This window comes from Trichoderma camerunense, assembly GCF_050948025.1.
Source record: "Trichoderma camerunense strain CBS 138272 chromosome Unknown V8C40scaffold_5, whole genome shotgun sequence".
In the NCBI taxonomy this organism is placed as follows: Eukaryota; Fungi; Ascomycota; class Sordariomycetes; order Hypocreales; family Hypocreaceae; genus Trichoderma; species Trichoderma camerunense.
The window spans coordinates 1,136,927-1,159,679 of record NW_028145365.1 but is presented as its reverse complement, the minus strand read 5'-3'; the positions used below and the strand labels follow the sequence as shown (position 1 = coordinate 1,159,679).

Genomic DNA, 22,753 nt, shown 5'->3' with positions numbered 1-22,753 from the left:
TACCTAAGCAGAACCACATCGTGCTGCTATTTCCAGGCGCCAGATAAGGACCAATGCAAGTAATACCTGCGTAAAGTGCCAACATTGGTCCTTATCCCAGTATCAATCTTTCGGATTCTAGGGCTGTCCACGTCCATGTAAGGGAAGCAAAAACTGCCAGGTCATCACGCCTCCAGCCGAGACTCGGAGACCCGCCTTGCGTCCATCTCCATCCAAATACCCCGCCATCAGGTACCCCATCGCATGAATTTATACGGCCGGTGATACCTGTTTGCGTTGTAGTGCTTGTGCGTGTTGGACTGGTGTTGGTGTTTCTGGCAAAGGCCACTGCAGTAAGCACCTTAGTACTGATGCTGTGCTATCCCAACTTGGATTAAAAAATGGAAGAAAAAAAGAAAAAAGAAAAAAAGCCCTCCCAGCAGTTTTAGACACACTAGTAGGTTTTGTAGTGTTCTTTTCCTTTCTTTTTCTGCTGCTTGTCTCAGACAGATGAGACAGCACAACCTCAGCCGCAGCGGCAAGGAATATAATAGAATAGAGTAATCTAAACACGTCCCCCCATTATCATGACGACGATGGCAATATTCAGCCCCAATATTAGTCTACTAAGGTATGTAAGGGGTACGGGCCTCCTTGCTTGCACTTACTAAATCGAGGATCCCCTCTCCCCGCCGTGGTTCCGCATCGCGCCATGCTGCATTATGGCAAATTCCAAATAAAATGCCATATTACGACAATCCGGTGCCCGCCGGTATATAAGGATAAGGCAGGGCCAGGTCAGGTATCCAAAGAGGTAGGTACACAGGTACATGCACGTTCGGCCATATATCCATCCATCTATACACATACATATATATTGCCTGCCGAGAAGCATCTAGACCCGATTCTTCTTCCTCTCCATATACTCGTACACCCACCTACGTATACCGTACATACCCCAGCCTTGTTTTGAGCTGGAACCAATATATTGAAAAAAAGAAAAAGAAAACAAAGGCCGGTGCGTTACCCTCTCCCCAGCCTCTTTCTCCCCGGTGCTCTCGATTTCTATTTCTCTCGCAAATCTGCCCCTCCTCCCCCATCGGTTCCCATCACGCAATACTAACCTCGGCTTCTTTCATATTTTCTTAGCCTCTCGACCATTCCGAAACCACTTACATCTCCAAAAATCTCCAAATCAACAATCACAATGTCTGTTCTCGAGGTCGGCGATTCTTTCCCGGGCAACGTGTCCTTTGGCTACATCCCCTTCACCCCCGAGACCAAGGACATCACCAGCTGCGGCATCCCCATCAAGTTTGATGCCAGCACCGGTAAGGCACACCTCGATTCTCGCCCAACTTGCCAACCCTGCTTATTAATTCCGACGCCATACTAATTATTTTTTCTTCCATTCTTATGCAGAATTCAAGAACAAGAAGGTCGTCATCGTCGCCGTCCCCGGCGCCTTCACACCCACATGCCAGGCCAACCACCTGCCCGGCTTCATCCAGAACATCGATGCCCTCAAGGCAAAGGGTGTTGAGCAAGTCGTCGTGATTGCCTCCAACGACCCCTTTGTCATGTCCGCCTGGGGCAAGGCCAACTACACCAAGGACGACTTCATCGTGAGTTTTTTTTTTTAAACCCCCCGCTTTCTCTCTCTTCTTTTACATTCTTCCCTCTTCGTTTACCCCTCCTCCCCTCCCATAAACCCCGTCGCCGCTGGGGGTTCTGTGGGACAACATTAGCTAATCGGACAAAAAAACACAAAAGATCTTCGCTTCGGATTCCGAGCTTGCGTTCAGCAAGGCTATTGGCTGGACCATGGGCGACCGAACTGCTCGGTATGCCATCGCCGTCGACCACGGCAAGGTGATTTACGCCGCCAAGGAGACTGAGCGCGGCGTCGACGTCTCTGGAGCTGACGCTGTCCTAGCCAAGCTGTAAAAAACAGGGACTTTCTTTTTCTCTCGGCTTTTCTGGCTGTAGATCTTTCACACAAAGGGAAATAAAAAGGCACTTCGGTGTTTTGTTTTGGGATTAAGGCATCAATGCTAGATAGCGCCACAGAATAAATGATAATTCACACACGGACTGCTTCGGAGTCGCTTCGGCGTTCATGAATGAATCTTGTAAGATGTAGTGTTGAATGGAAAAGCAAGGATGACAGAAGTGGAATGAAATAAAGAAGATCGTCAAAGATCAGCCGGCATCACATTGGAAAATGTGGAAATACAGTTCACATAGTTGAGTCTTCAAAAGGCTCAAGACTCGACACGGCATTGATTTGACGGTTTTTGTTTTCGCAGCAACAGTTCCCATTTATGTAAACCATTGCACCGGTATGTCATTTGCTCAACTACCAATGCACCCTATGGCATTCCATGCACACCCGATATTGTAGAAGAACCGGCCGGAAAGAGACAAGAACCACAGACTCCATACTTTGTTTCATTTTGCTCATCCGCTGCGCTGCACTGCACACAACATCTTCTCCCCTCGCTCCCCTAATCCCGTCGATTCATTTTTTAGCGGGTTCGGGCGGCGACCTTGACCTGAGCGCCCTTTGCGCCCTGCTTGCTGACATTTCCCTTGGCCTGGCCCTTGGAGGCGTTGGCGGCGTTCTTGGCCTTCTCGGCCTTCTTGACGGCCTGAGCAGCAGCCTTCTTCTCCTTGTCCTGTCGGATGGCCTCGGCGCGAGCGGCAGATCGGGCCTCGGGGCGCATGGATCGGCGCTCCTTGATGACATCGAGGGAAGCACCAACGATGGCACGCTGAGCCTTGACGGCACGGCGAGTGCGCTTCTTGGCAACCTCCTGCACAGGGTGTCAGCGATTCTGTTTCTTTTTACCAGTTCTCCTTCCAACCGTGATGATATATAGAGATGGAGGCGGCAAAAGGTGTAGATGTAGATGTAGACATGGACAAGTCAATGCCAACACCTTTCCCTCCTTTTCCTCTCTCCCCTTCTATCCATCATCGCGGCTGGCAGGGGGATTCGCCCTCCATCGTTTGTCATTGCGTACCTCAGAGATACCCTTGCGGTGCTGTCGTCGGTACAGAACCGTCCAGGCAATGCGACGGGGGTTCTTTCGCTGCAGGAAGAGTGACTCCGACTTGCCGTTGACGAATCGGAACACCTTGCTGTCGCCACGGACATAGATCTTACCCTGTGAGAAGAAAAGTGCGGTTAGCATCCATATCGTCGACAGTGACGTTTGCTTCTGATTCCTCCAAATGCGAGCAGGACTTTGAGTCTGGCTCTTCTGATGTTTGACGTCCCAATTCACGCCCAACATCCTGTCCATTCCTCCGCATAGCCCCTCATGCGTCCTGATCCCATGCCCTCTTCCCATCTCTTCCTATCGTAGTCGTCCCTTGAAACCAGTCCCATGACGTCGCATAATCCCGAAATCAAAACCAAGGGAAAGCATGAGAATAGCAGCGTACCTTTCCAGGGTAGATCCTCTGGCCGGAGAAGCTGTCTTCGTAGGTACGCATCTTGCCGCGTTGTGTGGGTTATTGGCGACAAGGTGTATTTGGATGGGGGACCCGTGAGTTTGGCGTTGACAAAAAGATGAGCAGCCCGTTCCGTGGATAGGTTCAATTTCACGAATTGGTCGCTGTGTGTTCAAAATGACTAAGCCGGGCCTAGGGCAGGCGTTTGTGCGCGCCAAAATCTCGGCAGTGGGCTAAGTGGGCTGTTCACGTGATTTTTCACCTGGTGCTCGAATTGGGTTTTGGTGGGGGTTCTTCGGCTTTAGCAAATTGCCTGTTTCGGCGGCTGGATTTGCTCTCAGTTGAATGCTTCCAATTTAGACGGAACTTGTATTCACAGCATACCTACTACCCAGCATTTGGTATCAGTTTCACAGTCATGATTTTATAGCCATCATAATCACCAGTAGGCACAAAAAGTCAAGGTAAATGACGTCTCGAGCCAATCTCATCGCCCGCGCCGTCATAAGTCAGTTCGAGAAGCTCCCCTCTAAGAGGAAACCCTGTGTTCGCGATAATGGCCTCCACGAATGGGTGCCCATGAGCGGCATCGTCGCCGAAAAGGATGGGATCTTGACTTGCCTAGCATTAGCGTAAGCTTACAACTCAGAACCTCTCATAAGCTGTACGCTTGTTTTTGTCACATGCGTTTTCTAAACCGGCGAAAGCACAGGACTGGCATGAAGTGTCTTCCGGCATCGAAGCTGGGCGACGCAAAGGGAGTGGCTATCCATGACTGGCATGCCGAGATTTTGGCCATTCGAACGTTTAACCGTTATCTGTTGGATGAGTGCCAGAGCCTTATTGATGGCAGCCGTGATGACCCTCAAGCTATTCTCCAGCAGAGCGACTCTTTGGGTATGGAAATGGAAAGTGATCGATACACAAGGCCTTTTGGAGTAAAACATGGCGTGAAACTTCATATGTACTGCTCTGAAGCACCATGTAAGTCTAATCCCATTCAGAAATTAACTTTAAAAGGCCATGTTGCTAATTGTAGTCCGCTGAATCTAGGTGGAGATGCCAGCATGGAACTCATCATGGCCGCTCAAGAAGATGCATCGCCATGGGAACTCCCCACTCCCACTCCCACTCCCACTCCAGCCAGTCCGCAATCTGCCATCTCAGAGTCTGAATCAGCTCTTCCAGGACGTGCTTACTTCTCTCAACTGGGAGTCGTTCGCCGCAAGCCTGCTCGCGGGGACGCTCCACCGACACTGTCAAAGTCCTGCTCAGACAAGATAGCTCTGAAGCAGTGTACTTCGCTCCTCTCATCCTTAACATCACTGCTTGTCAATCCTGCCAACGCTTACATCGATACACTTGTTCTGCCAGAGTCACAGTACTCTGCAGCGGCCTGTGAGCGAGCCTTTTCCGCCGCAGGCAGGATGAAGCCCGTGGCTGGGAAGCAATGGGCAGAGGGATACGCATTTAGACCATTCAATGTCGAGGTCACGACTGTAGAGTTTGAGTTTTCGAAAAGAGCGGTGCAGGCTCGCTCCAAGGTCATCTCGGCAAGCAACCTTGCTGCTACGTGGTCAGCCTCGGGCTTTGAGGAGACAATTCTCGGGGGTGTGCTGCAGGGGAGGAAGCAGTTTGACATTAGAGGTGCCAGCAAGACTTCTAGGAGACAGATGTGGCTCAAGTCAAAGGAGCTTTCTGATCAACTCTCTGCTTCTAATGCCGGTCATGGGGGGCTTCGGGAGCATTTCTCATCTGCTAGTAGCTACCAGGACATCAAGGACGGGCCATTGCTAGCTGAGCGGAGACAGGTCAAAGCTCAAGTTCGTCAACTTGCTCTTAAGGGCTGGATTCAGAACGAAGGAGACTCGGGATTTGGGATATAGGCAGGCTCTGGAGGTGCGGACGGAAAGCTTTCATCTCTTGGGCAACAATGCAGACAACGTTTGTTTTACATCATTTGAGATTTGGTCAATTTTTTTTTTCTTCTGTTCCCAGGCAATTCGCGTCTTTGTACAAACCCGCCTCCTTCATCTTGTTGCGCCGTCACCACAATTGACGTTCCCGCATTGCTTTTTCCCACGCCAGGCAAATCCTCAAATATGCACATACCGGCTGGGTGTAAGCGTTACCCGTAATCGTAAAAAAGAAAAAAAAAAAGCATCATTGGCAACTTGCAGAATTTCTGCCGAAGGGGGAAGAGAGTGTCCATTATTATCCTCTCCATCCCGACGCAGTCTCTCGGCTCGTGAAAAACCAATTTTGTCGTCCCGCCGCTCGAAAAGCGTAACGACAACTAAAAAAAACCCCAGACATGCCCCGCCAAAGAAATTCCTTTCAGCTCCTTTTGTAGGTATCCGTTTACAAAATACATGCCTTTGATTTTTTTTTTCCAGATTCAATTAAGAATCTTACTCGACCTTGCTCTCGAAGTTCTCGCCCTCGACCAGGTCGGGGATCTCGTCGTCATCCTCGCCCTTCTCAGCCTTCTGCATGTTCTGGTAGCTCTCGGCGAGCTTGCGGAGAGAGGCCAGGGAGTCGGGGCCAAGCTGGTTCAGGATACCGGGGACAAGCTCGGTGAGCTCCTTGTCCTCACCGTTGCCGTAGATGGCGAAGGTGTTGGACTGGACGGCGGCGTGGACTATGAAAACGATTCATGTCAGTATTTCGTTGTGTTTATGTTCATTTGTGATTTTGTGCTTCAGCCGAGGCTGTTGTTGGATCGTGGCAAGGTAGGCATACCCTTGGGAGCGGCGAAGTGGATGACGTTGCCATCAGACTTGAACATGTTGACCTCCTCGATGGCCTGGATGGGCTGAGTGTTGAGCTTCTTCAGGTTGGCCTGGAGCTTCTTGTCATCGTTGTTGGAACGAGCGGGCGCACGCTTAACCGGTCTTCGGGGAGTTCCCTTTCCACTGCACAGCACAAATCGTCAGTTGACCTTGATTTCGAACGCTTTCGGGCGGAGGAGTGTCGGATTGTGTGGGAAATTTTTCCATGCAAAAAAAGGTGGGATGTTTTTGAAATGGCGACACAACGTACCCTACGGAGAAGGAGTGTTAGATGACAAATTCAACTTAATCGCAACAGCAGATGAGTCCAGCATCAACCGCAAAAATCACATATCAGCAAAAGACGTACCAATTCGGCCGGCCTGGCCAAGCTTCTTGAGGCGCTCCTGGACGTCGGACATGATGTGTGTGTGCGAAGGGTGACTAGGGGTGGGAAATGCGGGGGGGTTGAAGGTTCGAGAGCTAGATTTCGCCTGGATATCAGTCTGGATTGCTTCGTCGCACGCATTGTTTAAACATGGAGAAGAAAAAAGCGCTTCGTCTCTTGCCAACAGAAAAACGGAGCCGTGTGCAACATACCGAGGATTTCGAGGGTTATGGCGTCAAAGGAACTGTATTTTCTCGTCGCCGTCGGCTTTCGTCTATTATGAGCGATGATTCAAACCGCAAGAGTAGGTTTTGTGCGTGCCAAGACTTTTTTTCGCACGGCGGATTTTCTATTTCGCCGAGCGGCTTGTCGCATGATGCCCTCATTCTGCGTGCAGCGTGCATCAGCGCTGCTACTGTAATCAGTCCCCGCCAGCCCTAGTATAAGTGAGAGTTAGGATTGCAGCCGCGTATGAGTGTGTTGCGTCTATGCTCTGTTATATAAAGAGGAGTACAAAGCATTTATTCGAATTTAGATTTTAATTTTACAATGATTTTTTGCCGTCTACACAAGAAGGTTAAGAGATGCTATTTTACGTATTTTATGGAGCCGAGGCCTAACAATCTACCGTTACTATGGCCGGCTGCTATGGAGCTGATATATAAGCAGAACTTAGGCGGCTCCCAATAGGTGCACGAGGCCAACTTGAACTACATGTATGCTTCTTGCAAGTATAATAACATTCGAGGAAGTAGGTATAAACATTCTTTAGTTCTTCTTTGGTAACATCGGCCCACTCGACATAAACTAATTTCAGTTGTACATCCTTCCGAACAGTTCACAAGGCGACTCTCATATAAGAAGTTAATCAAAAGATTGGGTATATTCAGACACAACACATCATATAGACATGCCACAGCAATTATCTCAATAAAAAGAGAGCGTTTCATCATCTCATAACATAAATTTTCCCCATTTCATACAATAAATATCCCCCACTGTATACACCGGCAAACAACACCCTCCCCTTACCACTTCGTCGGTCCAATACCGGGGCCCGAGGTTGGGGCAACCCGCAGAATGGCAGCGCCATTGGCATCCAGGTTGTTGTTGATGACGGTGTTTCCCCACCAGTCAGGGAAGCTGGCGTTGCCAAGACCCAGGCCAAGACCGATAATGACAGTGCAGATAGCAGTACCAATATCCAGAGCACCGGACAAGACATAGTTATATTGAGCTGTAAAAGCAAAGATGGTTAGCTGAACTGTTCGAAACAAGAGAAAGGTGTTTACGTAGAAAAGACTTACTCCACCAGCCGAGCCAGCGTCGTCGGATGTACCAGTTGAAGATGAGACCAACAATGCACCACTGGGCGAGGTACCAGGTAGTCGCGGGCGGGATCATTCCAGCAGCTCCGAAGAGAGCAGGGAAGACAACGTAACGGGCCATAGAGCGAGGGTAGCGGCGGGCAATGATCCACTGGATAAGGGGGCAAGCGAAGCCAATCAGCCAGAACCAGTTGATCCAAGAGTACAATTGACCGGCACCAAAGACCAGCTTGGGGCCAATAACACCCCAGATAACACTGGCATTGTAGAATGTGCGAGCGTTGGGGCAAGTAAGACCCTGTGCCTGCTCAGGAGTGCAAATACCCTCGATGTTACCACGAAGGAAGTTGTAAGCAGCAATCTGCACAATGGAAAGCCAGATGACAGCAAAGGCCTGAGCGCCAAACATGCTGCGGGGAGGAATCTTCATGTAGTGACCAACTTTCATGTCAGACACATACGTGAGACCGTTGTAAGTCATCATGTAACCCCAAGACTTGAACAGCATCATGGCAACGGGGCGGCCGGGAAGCATGTAACCGAAAATCATCTCGGTAATGATGTTCAGACCAGTCTGCTGGTTGGTGATGGCCTGAACCATACCGACGGGAATGAAGAAGAAGAGACCAATGAGGATACAGATAATGAAAGCCCAAGCGGGAAGATGCGTTGGCCAGGCCAACGATGCAGCCATCCCGAGTCCAAATGACACGAGAAAGATACTTAGGAACCACCATTCTGGTGCTTCCTTATACTTCCGCATGAGCTTCATGTGAATATCCGGTTCCTCGGAACGAGAGTCGATAGATCGACGCCAGACGTCGGGGCCGTAGAAGAGGACAATGTGGGTAATTGTCGAGATAAGACCAGCAAATCCCATGCCGTACGACAGAGAGAAGGCGGGTCCCAACAGGATAGGAGAATACTCCCTGTAGGCGGTCAAGTTGACAGTAAAGTCAGGGTTGAGGATACGGCTCGTGTTGTAAGGCTGAGCGTAGTGGTCGAAGTTCTGGTTAGCGCTAAGGGGAAGATAGCGGTAGAACTCAGGGCCAGCATAAGCAAGACCAATGATTCCGAGAAGCATGACGAAGATGCCGGCGGAAACGTTGGCAATGGCAAAGGCCGGAGTCTGGAGAGGAGAGAGCAGGAAACCAGAGATGATGGACCAGTCGAAAGAGATGGGCAGGAGACCCAATCCAGTGTTTCCACCAAAGATCTGGTTAACAACGATGTTGTTAGGGGCGATCCAGCAGGGGAACATGAACAGCTGGAGGAACTGAGCAATAACTTGAGGAACCCACTCCCAGCAGAAGGTACCAGCCGCGACGATGAGGAAGAAGCTGTATCGACCAATCTTCCAGCCGTTGGTCATGGCCGGATCGGCGGGCGAGTGGTCGTGCAGCGAGTACATGACAGTGGTGGTGATGAGCACAGCAGGCCAGACCATGGATGAAGGCCAGACGAGGTATCGTCGAGCAACACCAGCAACACCGAAACCCATGGCTTGAGTGGAGAGGATGAGGAGAATCTGGAAGCCCCAGCCCAGGTGCTGCTCGTAGAAGATCTCCTGAGCCAGCAAAATGTCGATAGCGTAGGAAGCAGCAGTTCCAGCAGCCGTCATCATGGTGATGATGGTATGCTCCTTGACGTTGAAGGGACCAGGGTTGAGCTCGAAGGTGTGTCCGAAGACAGAGAATGTGTAGTTGGGCACAACGCGGGCCCAGAAGCAACCGATGCTGCAGTACAATGTTAGTTCAGTCGTTTACAATTTCAATCATGTCCGGAACAGGCAACTTACGGGTAAGAAACCAACTGCACGACAGTAGAGGTAATGGTGATGGGAGCACGGCGAAGTGTGAGCAAGATGTTACAGGCGGCAACAATAGTGCACATGACAGCACCAATGACCCAGGCACGGATAGTGTCAACAGGAACCTCATTATCAGTAGGCGGCACCTGAATTCAATCAATGTTAGACAACAACAAGATTGAATTATTCAAAGAAGGCGATGCTATCTTACCGAAGCGCGGACTTCGGGGTAAGGAGAGTCCTCCTGAATCAAGGACTCATCAATGGCCGCCTCCTTCTCGGCATTGCCCGAAGCCAAAGCCTCGTCAATGTTGTCGAGCTTGTCAATGTCGAGGAAGGGATCCCATCGATGCTGCTTCCTGAAGTTTCGGAGCTCAGACTCGACATTCTCAGCTCCAGGGAGGACGTCGACGCCCGAGGACACGGCCTCGGTCTCGACGCGGGCGTCGCTCTTGCCAAATCGAAAGCCCATCTTGGATGGTATCCGTGCTGCCACTTCAGTCAAGAGTGGTGAATATTACGCAACCGAGTGCGAGAGAATAGCAGATGGGCTTATCTGAAGAAGAAGAAGAAGAAGAAAAGAAGAGAGGCCTTGGACAACGAGGGGGAGACCCGGCATGTTTATAGCACTCTGGCCATGATCGCCTCCCAGGACTGCACAGCACCTGCAGCTCTGCAACATGGCAACGCCACTGTCCGTGTGCGTGCTGGGATGGTGCTATCTGGTTGCGGGGGGCGGTTGGTCGGTTGAGCCGATTCACATTAGCACGGGCCAGGCTTGTGATACTGTCTGCGTCCCCTTGCCAGCTTGCTGTACAGCTGTTGCATCTTCCTACTTTGTACTCGCACTCTCACCAATTTTCCCCGATCTGCAGCCCGTCATCAAGAGGTGGTCTCTGCTCTCTGGACTCTGCAGGGACCCTTTGCAACGAAGATGCGCCTGACAAGATGGTGGCGGCCTATCTCTTGGACTAGGGCCACGGGTGCTAGTCTGGCCTTGGCCTAGAATGCCATGATAGAGTCTGGAGAATTGGGGCGGCAAGTCTTGGCTAAGCAAGGGTAGGCACAAGATTGCTGGGAATCCCCTGGCCAGAAACCAGGGCCTCTCTGTCTTGTCTGAAGAGAAACAAGGTGCTAGCAGCACACAACCCGCTTGACTCGGATGGGTTTTAGTGCCGGGTTAGCCCTTGGCCCAGCCAGACAAGTGGTGAGCAGACCAACAGCCACTCACTTGCCAAGACATGCTCTCTCCAAAAGGTCCCTTTGCTCTGCTCTTGAGCCCATGTGGCGATTGTCCCCCTCCCTTAGAGAGAAATCTCCCGAGCTCTGTGATAGGCCTTCGACCTGGACAATGTGTGCCCACCTGCCTGATGCGGTCCTACTCTCCCGAGGACGGAAAAACGCCCACAAACACTCCTGGTGCCGCGCCATGCGACCGGGGGTTTTGCATACCAATTGCACCGTATGGTATGGTATGGTATGGGTGTCCGTCGCTCTTGGTTGGTGGCCATTCGCCGATCCAAGTCCAGCTGCTTTGCCAAAAGGCCCCCAGAGGCCCTTTTGATTGAGAGACGCAGCGCCGTTGCGCGCTACCTGCCCAAGTATGCCTCACCTTTGGTACCTTTGGTTCTTTTGGTTCCTCGGCTAGTGGATAGGCTCATCTTTCCTAGTGGCGAGCGGCGTTCGTTTTTCATACTCCATGCTAGTCGTTCTGTATGTATTACACGACCACTCCAGCTGATCGGGAATCCCTGTGTGTGGCGGACCTCAAGACCAAACATGGTAAAGCAGAATGATAAAGATAAAATGAGAAGACGAAGGAGAAAAGAATCCCAAGTTAGCCTCTGAATTGGTGGTTTCCGTAAACAACGGCCTGAGTGGCAATTTTACCCCAGAACCGGGCCCAACGATCTGGGAATGGGTGGTCGAGTCTGGCCAGGTCGTCCTCGTATGCGTATGTACATACGGCGCCTTATCATCGTATCCATGAGGCAATCCTCCCAAGTGAGCACAGAATCCATCACCTGCAGCAAGACCTCGTTTGTGCAACCACAGCTGGGTAGTTCTTGTAGGCAAGTCCCCATACCACCTCTACAGAGGTGCAGCACCAACACCCGATACTGGATTGGCGACAGAACTATGGCATGGGAACCCAATCGGCCGCATTAACGATTCCGTGCATTTCTTATCAGCAGGCCAATAAGTGCTTGGAAAGATTTCCGAATTTGGGAAAGCCATGGCTCCGCATTTGGCAACGGGATCCATGAACGAAGAATGTAATTGGGCCGAGAGCTTTTTTTTTTTCTCCCAGCCTTGATGATATCTCGTTTTCCCTTGACAGTGGAAACAACAGGGAGGGAGAAAATATCACACTATCCGCTCGCTTTGCTTCTCGAGGCCATGTGCTGGTAACTGGCAGAGATCATACCGACATGGAGCACAGTCATGAAATCGCATCTCGTAAGGGTACACTGTACTCCGTTGTTTCGGCCGATACCGCAGCAGAGATGAGTAGGGCCAACACCGACAGTCCGTATCCATATCTGCAACAAGGCCAAGAGTCGATCCATGCTCACCCGATACTTGGCCTGTAACAAACGGCGCTTGGTAATAAGTAAGCCCAATAACCGCTCATCACAGAGCCGGCGGAATCGTCCTATCATCCAGGGCCTGAGAAAAGGCGCGCGATACAAAAGCAAATAGTCTCTTCTTTCGTCACTGATAGTATCGGGCGGGCGGTGATGCTCACCCTCCCTCCCCCCTCCTCTCTCCTCACCCAAAAGGTCCTCACCTCCGCATATTCTGGTGGTTGTCATAATAGCCGTCGAATCATTTTTACCGTTATCTTGACTGACGACATACTCTCGTACTCCCCCTCCCGCCGACAGGCCGCTTTCCGTCTCAAAGGCCAAGAACGCGAACGAACCAACACCAACAACACTTTCCTGCTTCATCCTTGCTGCAGGATCTTTAGGTTAACAGGTGTCAGAAGAAGCATACTATGACACTCGTTTACCTCCTTCCTGCTGCTACAGTCCTTCTGTCCGCATCATGTTGCATGTTCAAGTAGTATTTCGGATGCAAGGGCAATGTCTCGCAAAAAGTGCCCCAGTGTCCGCCTCAGCGTCACCGAGCCGCCATTTCTCACTTGGCTCCGTCTGAGCAACGGCAGTGGCCTTTCGTGTTAACATGCTTTCGTCCAAATCCTCCGGCATCCAGCTGCCCCCGCATGGCCTGCATCAAGGGCGGGCCAGGCTAGGGCCGGGGTGGCTGGAACTAGACCAGGGCATAGACCCAACTCTGGCAACTGTTTTTAGATGCACTTTTGCTCGGCCAGATTACGCTACTCGTACTATGTCTGGAGCCCATGCTAGAAGCGAACCTCGTCCCGGGTTATCGCGTGCAGCTTAATATAGCAGAGCTGACAAAATAGTATTATGTATGTGTGGTAGACTTCTGCAGCTTCGCTTAGGTTGTTCCGTACAATCGGCTTGCGGAATGACAAGACAGAAACCGCTTGGGTGATGTTATGTCACACAACAGCTGTAACCAGAACCAAGATCTTGTTTTCTGCCGCAAGCTGTTATCCGCTCTCATTGTCCGATGCAACCACCCACCCATACCCAATGAGTGAGTGAGAGAGTAGTATTCGGAGTACGGAGTACGGTGAGAACCATAAACATACAGTCGGGCCTGTGTCACACTGCTAGAGAGAAACGAGACGCCTTCGCAGCTAGCCCCTTGTGCTCCGTAAATCGTCTGTTGCTTGCAAAAGTAACCTTAAGCTGTGTTTCTTGACTGGTGTCGAACCCATCAGATGAGGGAAAAGGAACCTGAAATGACTGGTCTATTGCCACCCACTAGGGATCTTTCCAGGCCAAAAGTCCATTAATAGTCGTGAAGCTAGCAGCTCAGTATGCACAATAGCATCTCAGCTTCATTAGCAACAGGAGGTCCTTTTGTGTGACCTAGCTGACGCCTCTGTTTTGTAGTTGAGCGTTGTGGAGGCCTAATTCCAACCTGATATTGCCTATTCCGTACTCCGAAGCTTCTCCGTATTCACTTGTTTCGGGTGGTGAAATGTTTAAACCCCCTGTGGCTGGATGCCCTCTTCTCTCAAATCATCCAGTATCTTGGTTCTGGTCTAGAACGAAATATTGTACGGAGAGTGTCAAGCTTGGATCACAAGAGGCCCAGCCCCATGTCAAGTTCCGTACGCAAATCGCCAAGTGATCTGGGGCATCCCTCTCAAGAAGTAAGCCAAGACGTGGCGGCTGATACCTGCCAAATGCTTCTAGTTAATCCGAGGCGTGCTGAAGCATATGTCGACTAATTTGCCTTAGGGCGTAGCCAAAAACATGCCCCTTTTGTAAGCAGCCTGGTCCAGTAGGTTATAGGTGACCATCATTGGAACTTGTGCGTGATCTTCTAAAAAGACAAATGATGGAGATATCGTCATGTACACCTTTCTCTTTGCAGTCATTGTGATCTCTCCGGCCGAAATGACGCGAAAAGTGTAGGAGAGCTGAAAAAAAAAGTCCCAGGCAGTATGCATCATTGATCATATTACCTGAGCTTACGACAGCATTGTTGGACATGCGCAGGGCGCGCAGGACGCTGTAGTTCGACTGATTACCTCTACCAGCAACACAGAGGTGGAGAGAGGACCCATCGCTTTACTGATACGAAGTAATGCGAGACTTCAATACGGAGTAGAGCTGTTCTCTTTTGCTTTGAATCAATCGACCGGCACGGTCAGCCGAGAATCTCCTCGTATACGAGTAATTGTGGTCATATACACCGAGGCAAGAGAAGCTGGCCATGGCAATCGTTGGACGGACCTGTGTTGGTGTACGAGCAGCTGGGCATCCTTCCCACAATCGTGCATGCTTTCTCGGAGAAGTGGCTAATCGACAGGGCCAATGGAGAAGTGGTGCCATTACAGACTCCTAGAGATAGCTGAGAAGCCGATGGCCCAAAACGAATGGACTTTTGCTGATGCCAAGAACGAACGCTGGCGCAAACTCGGCCACGGATAGTCGGCCTGCCCGTTTCCTTGCCGCGGCACAATCAAAACGTGTGCCACAAATGAGTGAGTGTGGGATGGGAACTCGTTCATCCGAAATCCAGATCTGCGGTTGTCCTTATCGCGGTGGTTGTTTTAATTGTATCTCAGTTTCGCTTGAGCCATCGCCCATTGCCACATGGATTCTCGCATCAAGATCCTTGCCCATGTCTTGAGCAATTTCTCTCGGGAATGAATTGTCTACAAACATGATGGAATGTCATGGCACAGAAGTAGCGGGGAAGTCATTCGCAATCATCTCTTGATACCGTGAGATCAGATAAGCTGGAGAGGATGGTTGTTTCAACTCTTCAGTTCTTCATGTCACTTGAGGATCGCACGCGCTCGTGATGAACGATGACACCCTCTCGACACCACTCCAGAGATAGGTGATGGCAAATGCTGCAGACAGTGTTGAAATTGATTGCTGAGGGTTGCATTCAACGCCTTCAACCCATGCTAATCGGTAACGAGGGTGAAATCCGGTTCTCTGGACCGGTTCTATTTTGCCACCATCCCCATATTCACCAGGGCCTAGAGTCCTGGTATATTGATTTGTTCGCCACGTGCGAATCCCAGCTCGGAATAACCCGATGAGATGCCTATCTCTTCCCGTGTGGCGGCATATCTTTTCTTGTTTTTCTTCCTCATATTGACGATTAGAGTCCCGCGAATCTATGTCCTCTTATCGTATGTAGCAACCTTGCCCCTCAGATTAAGGATATCGGTTGCTCGCTCACTCCGGACAACGGCAAAATTGACGGCAATCAATCAAATCTTACAGGCTCCTCCTTGTAATGTACACGGCAGTGATGTGAACGGCAATGAACTGCTCATAGCACGGATGGGTTGTGTTGCATCCGAACTTCGATTTGCCACAAATGACTCTCCTATTTCCCGAGCCCAGCTTCTCGCCGCATTTCGTCTCTCTGGGCTGCAGCCTCCTGTTTTTGTAGCCTTGCGGCTTCCAGGCTTGCTTTCTTCTTCCTCTCTTCATCTTCTTTGATGACGGCCCAAACTAGTTTACTGCGTTAGTCTCGGTCTGCCCGGTATCAACAAGTATCAAAAGGATTGTTTGATGGACCAACTTGGTTTATCGGATTTGGAATACTCCTTGAGCTGCGTGACAAACTGATCGAACTCTTGTTGTCTTTCCTCTCTACCCTCCAAGCTTCTCTTTAAGAGCTCGGGGTTATACCTCGACCTCAGCTCTTCCTCGGTTGGTACCAGCCAGAATGTGAGCGCCGGTCCACCAACGCTGATGACCGTTCCACTTTGGTCAAGATATTATTATCAGCGTCTTGCCTTGTCTTGTTTTGTCTTGTGACCATTACACAACAAGAGGAACCCTCAATCCAAAGCGCGGGAATCTACTCACCCCACCAGGACCTTGATCCACAGCCCCCAGTTGAAGGATTTCTTGGGAGGCATTGTATGTTTGATATGATTGGAATAGGCAGGGCAGAATTAAGAAATCAGCAAGGATCGCGATATGTGACTCTTTTCCAATTCCTGGTATGGAAACTCATGCCTGAGGAAAGAGGCTCTCACGCAGCCAGGCAAGCGTCATGGAATTTGATATTGCCATACTAGAGCTCCCCGGATAGGAAGGCGGTCAGTCTAGAAATACTTATGTAATCAGAGTTACATTGGCAAGGCACTGGTAAACTGCAGACTTATAGTAAGGCAGCTCAGCGATTGTAGAGCAAGCTCGAGGTCCACGTCGTTATTTGACACAGTTGCCGGTATGAAATCAAACATAAACGGCCAACGGAATAGTCCAATTCCGCTTAAACCGTCAACAGTTGATAACGGCGAAGAGTTTGATGGCGACTGGAAATCACGCAGAATATCTGCTACCCTACAATTGAGTGCGAGAAGAGAATTCGTGAAACAAGAACGCTTGGATTTCAGCAGGAATTTGCCCTCACTCGTAAGGCCGTTTTCAGACTTTCATCCATTAATTTCAGGTGATTGAAAGAAATGTCGGCATTTTATGCCTACACATCTGTCCTGTATGTTGTATGTTTTACGTCGGGATTTATAGGTCATCAAAGCTCCACTCCAGTAAAACTTCATAAATTATTGTATTGCATACATACGCCTAGGAGTGAAAGGGAAAAAAAAAAAAAAAAAAACCACGGCCAATGGCAATCAAGGAAGTCTCAATAATACACGAGGAGGAGAGATGCCAATCGAACGAACCGCTACATGTACACCAAAGCCATTGCCATCTCACTCGGGTGACATAGAATGACGTACTCGTACTCATATTTCCAACGCCGACAAATTAGGCCAATCCCTCCTCCACATCGACTGGATCCATCAGAAATAGAGGAGCCAGATAATACAAAAAAAGAAACTGCGATCTGTGTGGCTTGAACACACGACCTTCAGATAATTTGGATGATTGAAGTTGGGACTTCAGTCTGACGCTCTCCCAGCTGAGCTAAGACCGCTGAATGTGGATCGTCAGAGAGCTAATCGCCTCATATTGGAGCAGTGGAGTAGGCGGATTTTAGTTATCGATTCGAATTGTGTAGCGAGTGACATGAGAAATTTACGCTGTTCAAGAAATGGATGGAAATGATGGTAGGAAGAAGACAGAAAGCAAGGTGAAACTTGGGTAAATCAATCCGACGAGGCATCGTGTTTCAACGAGGTAGCAGGTAGCATGATTGTGGATCCCATGATGAAAGTGATTTTCAGACGGGCTTGCGCCTAAAGGGCTGCTGTCTCTGTATGTAAAGAAGCTTAGACTACCATCTTGTCCTTGATACCATCTGACTACCGAAATCAACGGACTGACCCATGGTTGTCTTACAGCAGAAGCTGGGTGCTACCGTTACAAACTCTTGTGATCCAGGAACTGCAGGGGCTAGAGCTTCATGGTGTGCTACCCCCTCTCTTAGGCCCGAACTGCCCGTCTTGCGTGCTCACTTGGTAGCTGTTACGACTACTGCTAATAGCTGGGAAATGTAAAAATAAATCAAGCTTCAGCCGCTTGAAAGAAAGAGAGCGAGGGGGATCGGCATTGTGCATACGGATAGGAAAACGGTTTTTACGGAGAACCCTTTGGCACAGCACTAGTGTGAGTAAGTGCATGCTCTGATGCCCTCTGTAGCCTAGCATGTAATACGAGTAATAGATGGGGATCGCAAAGGGGAGAAGGATTTGCAAACTGTCCTCGGATTGCGGAGTCCCGTGTCGAATATAGCAAAAAGCAGCTAGCAGCTAATAATGCAAAGGGCCAGAGCATTGAGGCGTTTTAAAGCTGCAGCGGGTCCCTGTAAGACACCACGGCGCCAGACAGACAGACAAGACGCCACGCAGAGTGAAAATAACGAACTCCAGAGGTGAAGCCGGCCTCGCATCTTTTGGCTAGGACGGCTGGAATGCGAGACACGAGCAGCGGCCAGTCACAAGCCATGATAGAGCCAAGGTGACGCTATGGTAAATGGAAACTGTGAAGAATTACGAGAGGCCTCACCTCAGCCACCAGATCAATGGCTGCTGCCAGACCCCGGTCAGCGTCGGCCTGTCAGGCGACGCCTCCAGACCTAATAATAAGCCAGGGCCCAGAGCCCGTGATATCGATTGCCATTATTGAACAGCCGCCGTATTAATACAGACGTTTTGCGTTCTTGGTCTGCAGAAGACCCCGGACAAGGACAAGGAAGAGATGATTTAATGATTGCGCTGCAATAACTAATAACGAATACTCTACGGCCTTTGCTGCAAGGACCGGGCATTAACGCCACTAACTGCTGGTAGTCAAACACTCTCCGTCCTGGTGCCTGTGGCCGGGATTATTTTGCCGGTGTGACAGCCAACTCCGCTCAGGGTCCCTCCCAAACCACGTTCTTGTTTCTCACCCGCGCTGTCTTTTTCGAATCCGCTTCCAACACCGCGGCAGAAAACAAAGGTGTTGACGCTCCTTTCACCAGTCGCTCCCTTTTCACTCGTGCTTGTGCTTTGTGCTTTGTGCTTGTGTTTGTGCAGCGATACACGCACTGCAGGGGTTCATGTAGCCAGGAAGGTGCAGCAGAAGCAAAGCGGCAGCACCACCAGCAACAACAGCAGGGATTTTTTTGTTTGGTTTTTGAATCTTGTTCTTGACTTTTTGGCTTTTTGATTCTGGCTGTGCCTCAGACAAAGGTCCATCAAGCTCATTCATTCATTCATTCCTCGACAGCTGGGCCACGCGGGCGGCTAATCAATTGGTTTGTTGTTGCGACCCAGCCCCTCGCACACGCAGAGACACATAACAGAGCCCGTTCGAGACAACACGCCCGAAGCCTCGAGGCGAGACCGTCTTTTGCCTTGTCACGCGGCTTGCCGTGAATCGTCGCCGTTCCCTCACATAGCAGGCAGGCCAGTCAGCAAGCAAGCAAGCAAGCAAGCAACAGCATCTCCAACCTGATCGAACCGTCAGAGGCATCAATCGGGTTACTTGTGCGACTTTGATTCACCCAGCGGCGTCAAAGGTTGCCGGCCGGTGAATACGGCTTGTATTGAAATACCAAGACATTTGGCCGCTCTGATCTGCACTCTTTCACTCCAGTCTCCTTTCCTTTGGACGTTTCGATATCAGCATTGCATTTTGCAAAGGCACTGCGTTTCGTACAAGGAAGCCGCCGAAGACAAAGACGATTAGCGCGTCCGACGGATATTGTCTTCCTCCAACCAGTACCTGATTATAGGTCTCTTTGATTTTCATATACTTGCTCTTTAAGCCCGGGCATGCGCATATCGGAAGATTTCTGTGTCCGCCGATTATAGCATCGACATATTCCTGTCCCTTTCCTTTGTCCCAGAAACCGACCACGAATTCAATATTTTTCGATACGAGCCCCAAGACCGAGAAGAGCAAAAAAGTAATCAATAATAATGGCATACGAGGGTGGATACGGAGGCCAACAGCGGCCGTATGCTGGTTCAGCGGCGCAGGCTCCGATGGCGAGAGGTTACGGAGGGCCTAATGAGTACCAGGACGACGGCTATGGCAACGGCGGAGGAGGAGGAGGAGGATACGGGCCAGAATACGGAAACCAGCGTCAAGATGCCGGCTATGGCCAAGGTCGGCCCGGCCCGGCGAGAGGCGGGCGACCTCCGCATGATGCCGGCCGAGGAGGCTCTCATGGGATGCGACCAGAGGGGCAGCGAGGGGCCAATTACCCTCCGAGAGGCGGCATGGGTCCTGGGAATAGGGGCAGGCCGAACATGGCTCGAGGAGGTGGACCGCCGGGTCCATCTGCAGGTCCAGGTAAGCCTTTCCCAATCCTACCATTACAATCGAATCCGAGCTCCGCAAAGCCAGGCTTGACCAGCAAACGAGTTCCGCAACAGCCGGCTTCTTGACAGACGTATATACGAGTAGATTGAACCCAGCTCTAACGTTCTCCTTGTGTTTCCTTCCAGGCGGCCGCCCACCGATGAACAACGCTCACGCGAACTCCCAAGGCTCGGGGTATGCCGATGGCAACTACCAGCTCGCAGACCAGATGTCACAGATGGACTTGAACGGACAAGGTCCTAGAAGTCCGCCTGGTGGTCGACCACCGCCAACTCGAAACGGCTCTCAGAACTACGGAGACTCAAGACAAGGACAGCCCAGACAAGGACCTGGCGGCTACGGTGACTACGGAGACGGCGGATACGGAGGTCGGCAGCCACCCAATCAATACGGCGGCGCTCAGCGAAGCATGACGATGCCTAATAACGGTGCCACGGGCGGGCGTGGAATGCCGCAGAGGCCGGCCACGACAACGGGGAATCGCCCTCCCCCTCAGAGAACATATCCCCAAGATAACCGGGGGCCACCACAGCACCAGTATAACAATGGTGGTTATGGCTCTGGTCCCGGTATGAACGGTGACGATGGATATGGCGGTGCGTACAACAATAACGCAATCGACGACGTTTACGACTCTTATTACGACGAGCCGAGAGGAAGCATTTCGAGCCACAACTCACAAACACAAGCACAAACACATGCACATGCGCGGCAGGAAAGCCGTTCAAGCATGCCAGACTTTGACGCCATCCCCGTGCACAGTAAACGAGACTCGTTTGAGCAATCGATGCGGCCAGCCGAGCAGCAGCAGCAAGGAAACCACCAGCCCAAGCTGAATCACGCTCGATCTATGGTAGAGATGCGCGGGTCAGGGTCTGGTGCCTTTGAGATGGCCAACGACATCCCTCAGGTTCCGCCGATTCCTCAATCACACGCGTACCAGCATGGGTACGACCAAGGGTACGACCAAGGATACGATCAGGGACACGACCAAGGATACAACGGGCCCGGAGGATACTCGCAGCCGCCGATCCCACGAGGCCCGAGTGCACCTCCAGGACCGGCCGGACAGCATCCCGGGTTCGGGAATAGCCGCCCGCCCATTGTCCGGCCAGGTACCACTGCACCTCTGAATCCAGACGGTCTGCCTGCGCATCCAACGCCGGTACGGCCAGGCCAGATGGAGGGCTCAGCGGTGAATCCGAATGCTAAGCCGCCTCCGGTTCGAAATTACGGAGGCGGCCCTCAGCAGTATCAACAACAGCAACAGCAGGCGCCGATGCAACAACCGCAACAAGAGATGCGATATTCACAGCAATCACAGCAATCACAGCAGCAGCAGCAGCAGCAGCAGCCATACCCCCAACAACCACCGCCACCCGTGCGAGAGAAGGAGAGGGAGCCCCCTGTCACTCCCGGCGAGCTGGAGCACTTGAGGATGATTATCAAAGGCAACCCGAATGACCAGGCATCTGCACTGAAACTGGCAAAGCGGCTCATCGAAGCATCCGATGTGCTGATACCCAACATCCCCGACCCCAGAGGCAGGACCAAGGCTCGCGAGCGGTACCTCATGGACGCCCACAAGATCCTCAAGAAGCTAGTCGCCCAGCAGAACCAGGATGCCATGTTTGTCATGGCGGATGGCGGCGGCAGGGGCTTGTTCGGGCCCGACGTGGACCCCAAAGAGGCTTTTTCGCTGTACCAGTCGGCTGCTAAGCTTGGCCATGCTGCAGCTGCGTATCGTACCGCTGTTTGCTGCGAGATTGGCCACGAGGAGGGCGGTGGCACTCGCAAGGACCCCATGAAGGCGATTCAGTGGTACAAGCGCGCGGCGACTCTGGGCGATCCGCCGGCCATGTACAAGGTCGGCATGATTCTGCTCAAGGGGCTTCTAGGACAGCCCAAGAACCCGCGAGAGGCGGTCGGATGGCTGAAGCGGGCGGCAGAGCGGGCAGATTCCGAGAACCCGCACGCGCTTCACGAGCTCGGACTTCTATACGAATCCGCGCAGGGCAACGATGTCATCATCCGCGACGAGCAGTACGCCTTGACGCTGTTCCAGCAGGCGGCCGAGATTGGCTACAAGTTTTCGCAGTTCCGGCTGGGCTGTGCCTACGAGTACGGGCTGCTGGGATGCCCGATTGACCCGCGGCTGTCGATTGTGTGGTACTCGAGGGCGGCTCAGCAGGAGGAGCATCAGTCGGAACTTGCACTTAGTGGGTGGTATCTGACGGGCAGCGAGGGCGTCCTGGGCCAGAGCGACACGGAGGCGTATCTGTGGGCGAGAAAGGCTGCTGTTGCTGGGCTGGCAAAGGCCGAGTATGCTATGGGATACTTTACCGAGGTGGGCATTGGCGTTCCGGCGAATCTGGAGGATGCCAAGCGGTGGTATTGGCGAGCAGCTGGTGAGTTTTGATATTCTTCCTGAGCATATATATGCGCGTGTGTGCATATGCTGTAGAGACTGATGGCTAACGTGATGCTACAGCCCAGGATTTCCCCAAGGCGCGAGAACGACTCGAGGACTTGAAGCGATCTGGAAAGGAAAGGCCGAGGGAGCGCATCTCGCGTAGCTCGAAGCAGCAAGAAGGAGACTGCGTGGTGATGTAGACATGCCTTCCTCCTTTCTTTTCTTCTGTTTTTGATCCTTGGAG

The 22,753-nt window shown here is 51.4% G+C and overlaps 7 protein-coding genes and 1 non-coding gene across 8 annotated transcripts; 3 read left to right on the top strand and 5 right to left on the bottom strand.

Moving 5' to 3' along the window:
• The first annotated feature begins 497 nt into the window (after window positions 1-497).
• Window positions 498-2,170, top strand: V8C40DRAFT_239235 (Redoxin). Its single transcript, XM_083214598.1, has 3 exons — window positions 498-1,310; window positions 1,402-1,604; window positions 1,753-2,170. Exons 1-3 carry the CDS (start codon window positions 1,187-1,189, stop codon window positions 1,924-1,926), a joined length of 501 nt encoding a protein of 166 aa, XP_083075617.1. The 5' UTR covers window positions 498-1,186; the 3' UTR covers window positions 1,927-2,170.
• V8C40DRAFT_239231 (60S ribosomal protein eL24) lies at window positions 1,899-3,592 on the bottom strand. The gene is made up of 3 exons (XM_083214597.1): window positions 3,430-3,592; window positions 3,006-3,149; window positions 1,899-2,795 (listed from the first exon to the last, which is right to left on the bottom strand). Exons 1-3 carry the CDS (start codon window positions 3,478-3,480, stop codon window positions 2,508-2,510), a joined length of 483 nt encoding a protein of 160 aa, XP_083075616.1. The 5' UTR covers window positions 3,481-3,592; the 3' UTR covers window positions 1,899-2,507.
• Window positions 3,593-3,766: 174 nt separating this feature from the next.
• Window positions 3,767-5,429, top strand: V8C40DRAFT_239230 (tRNA-specific adenosine deaminase). The gene is made up of 3 exons (XM_083214596.1): window positions 3,767-4,070; window positions 4,151-4,422; window positions 4,492-5,429. Exons 1-3 carry the CDS (start codon window positions 3,907-3,909, stop codon window positions 5,322-5,324), a joined length of 1,269 nt encoding a protein of 422 aa, XP_083075615.1. The 5' UTR covers window positions 3,767-3,906; the 3' UTR covers window positions 5,325-5,429.
• V8C40DRAFT_239227 (NAC domain-containing protein) lies at window positions 5,384-6,948 on the bottom strand. The gene is made up of 4 exons (XM_083214595.1): window positions 6,810-6,948; window positions 6,580-6,692; window positions 6,181-6,354; window positions 5,384-6,079 (listed from the first exon to the last, which is right to left on the bottom strand). Exons 2-4 carry the CDS (start codon window positions 6,629-6,631, stop codon window positions 5,850-5,852), a joined length of 456 nt encoding a protein of 151 aa, XP_083075614.1. The 5' UTR covers window positions 6,632-6,692; window positions 6,810-6,948; the 3' UTR covers window positions 5,384-5,849.
• Window positions 6,949-7,460: 512 nt separating this feature from the next.
• Window positions 7,461-10,295, bottom strand: V8C40DRAFT_239222 (OPT oligopeptide transporter domain-containing protein). The gene is made up of 4 exons (XM_083214594.1): window positions 9,947-10,295; window positions 9,724-9,881; window positions 7,905-9,661; window positions 7,461-7,834 (listed from the first exon to the last, which is right to left on the bottom strand). The coding sequence occupies exons 1-4, from the start codon at window positions 10,205-10,207 to the stop codon at window positions 7,626-7,628; spliced, it is 2,385 nt and encodes a 794-aa protein (XP_083075613.1). The 5' UTR covers window positions 10,208-10,295; the 3' UTR covers window positions 7,461-7,625.
• A 4,652-nt stretch (window positions 10,296-14,947) lies between these two features.
• V8C40DRAFT_239213 (CBP4-domain-containing protein) lies at window positions 14,948-16,325 on the bottom strand. The gene is made up of 3 exons (XM_083214593.1): window positions 16,179-16,325; window positions 15,889-16,073; window positions 14,948-15,818 (listed from the first exon to the last, which is right to left on the bottom strand). The coding sequence occupies exons 1-3, from the start codon at window positions 16,229-16,231 to the stop codon at window positions 15,691-15,693; spliced, it is 366 nt and encodes a 121-aa protein (XP_083075612.1). The 5' UTR covers window positions 16,232-16,325; the 3' UTR covers window positions 14,948-15,690.
• An 838-nt stretch (window positions 16,326-17,163) lies between these two features.
• On the bottom strand, window positions 17,164-17,259 carry V8C40DRAFT_t71. Its single transcript has one exon. It is a non-coding gene; the product is annotated as a tRNA-Phe (tRNA).
• Window positions 17,260-20,511: 3,252 nt separating this feature from the next.
• V8C40DRAFT_273777 (tetratricopeptide repeat protein) lies at window positions 20,512-22,709 on the top strand (the record flags this gene model as incomplete). Its single annotated transcript, XM_083220525.1, has 2 exons — window positions 20,512-22,504; window positions 22,588-22,709. 2 exons carry the CDS (start codon window positions 20,512-20,514, stop codon window positions 22,707-22,709), a joined length of 2,115 nt encoding a protein of 704 aa, XP_083075611.1.
• Between the last annotated feature and the right edge of the window lie 44 nt (window positions 22,710-22,753).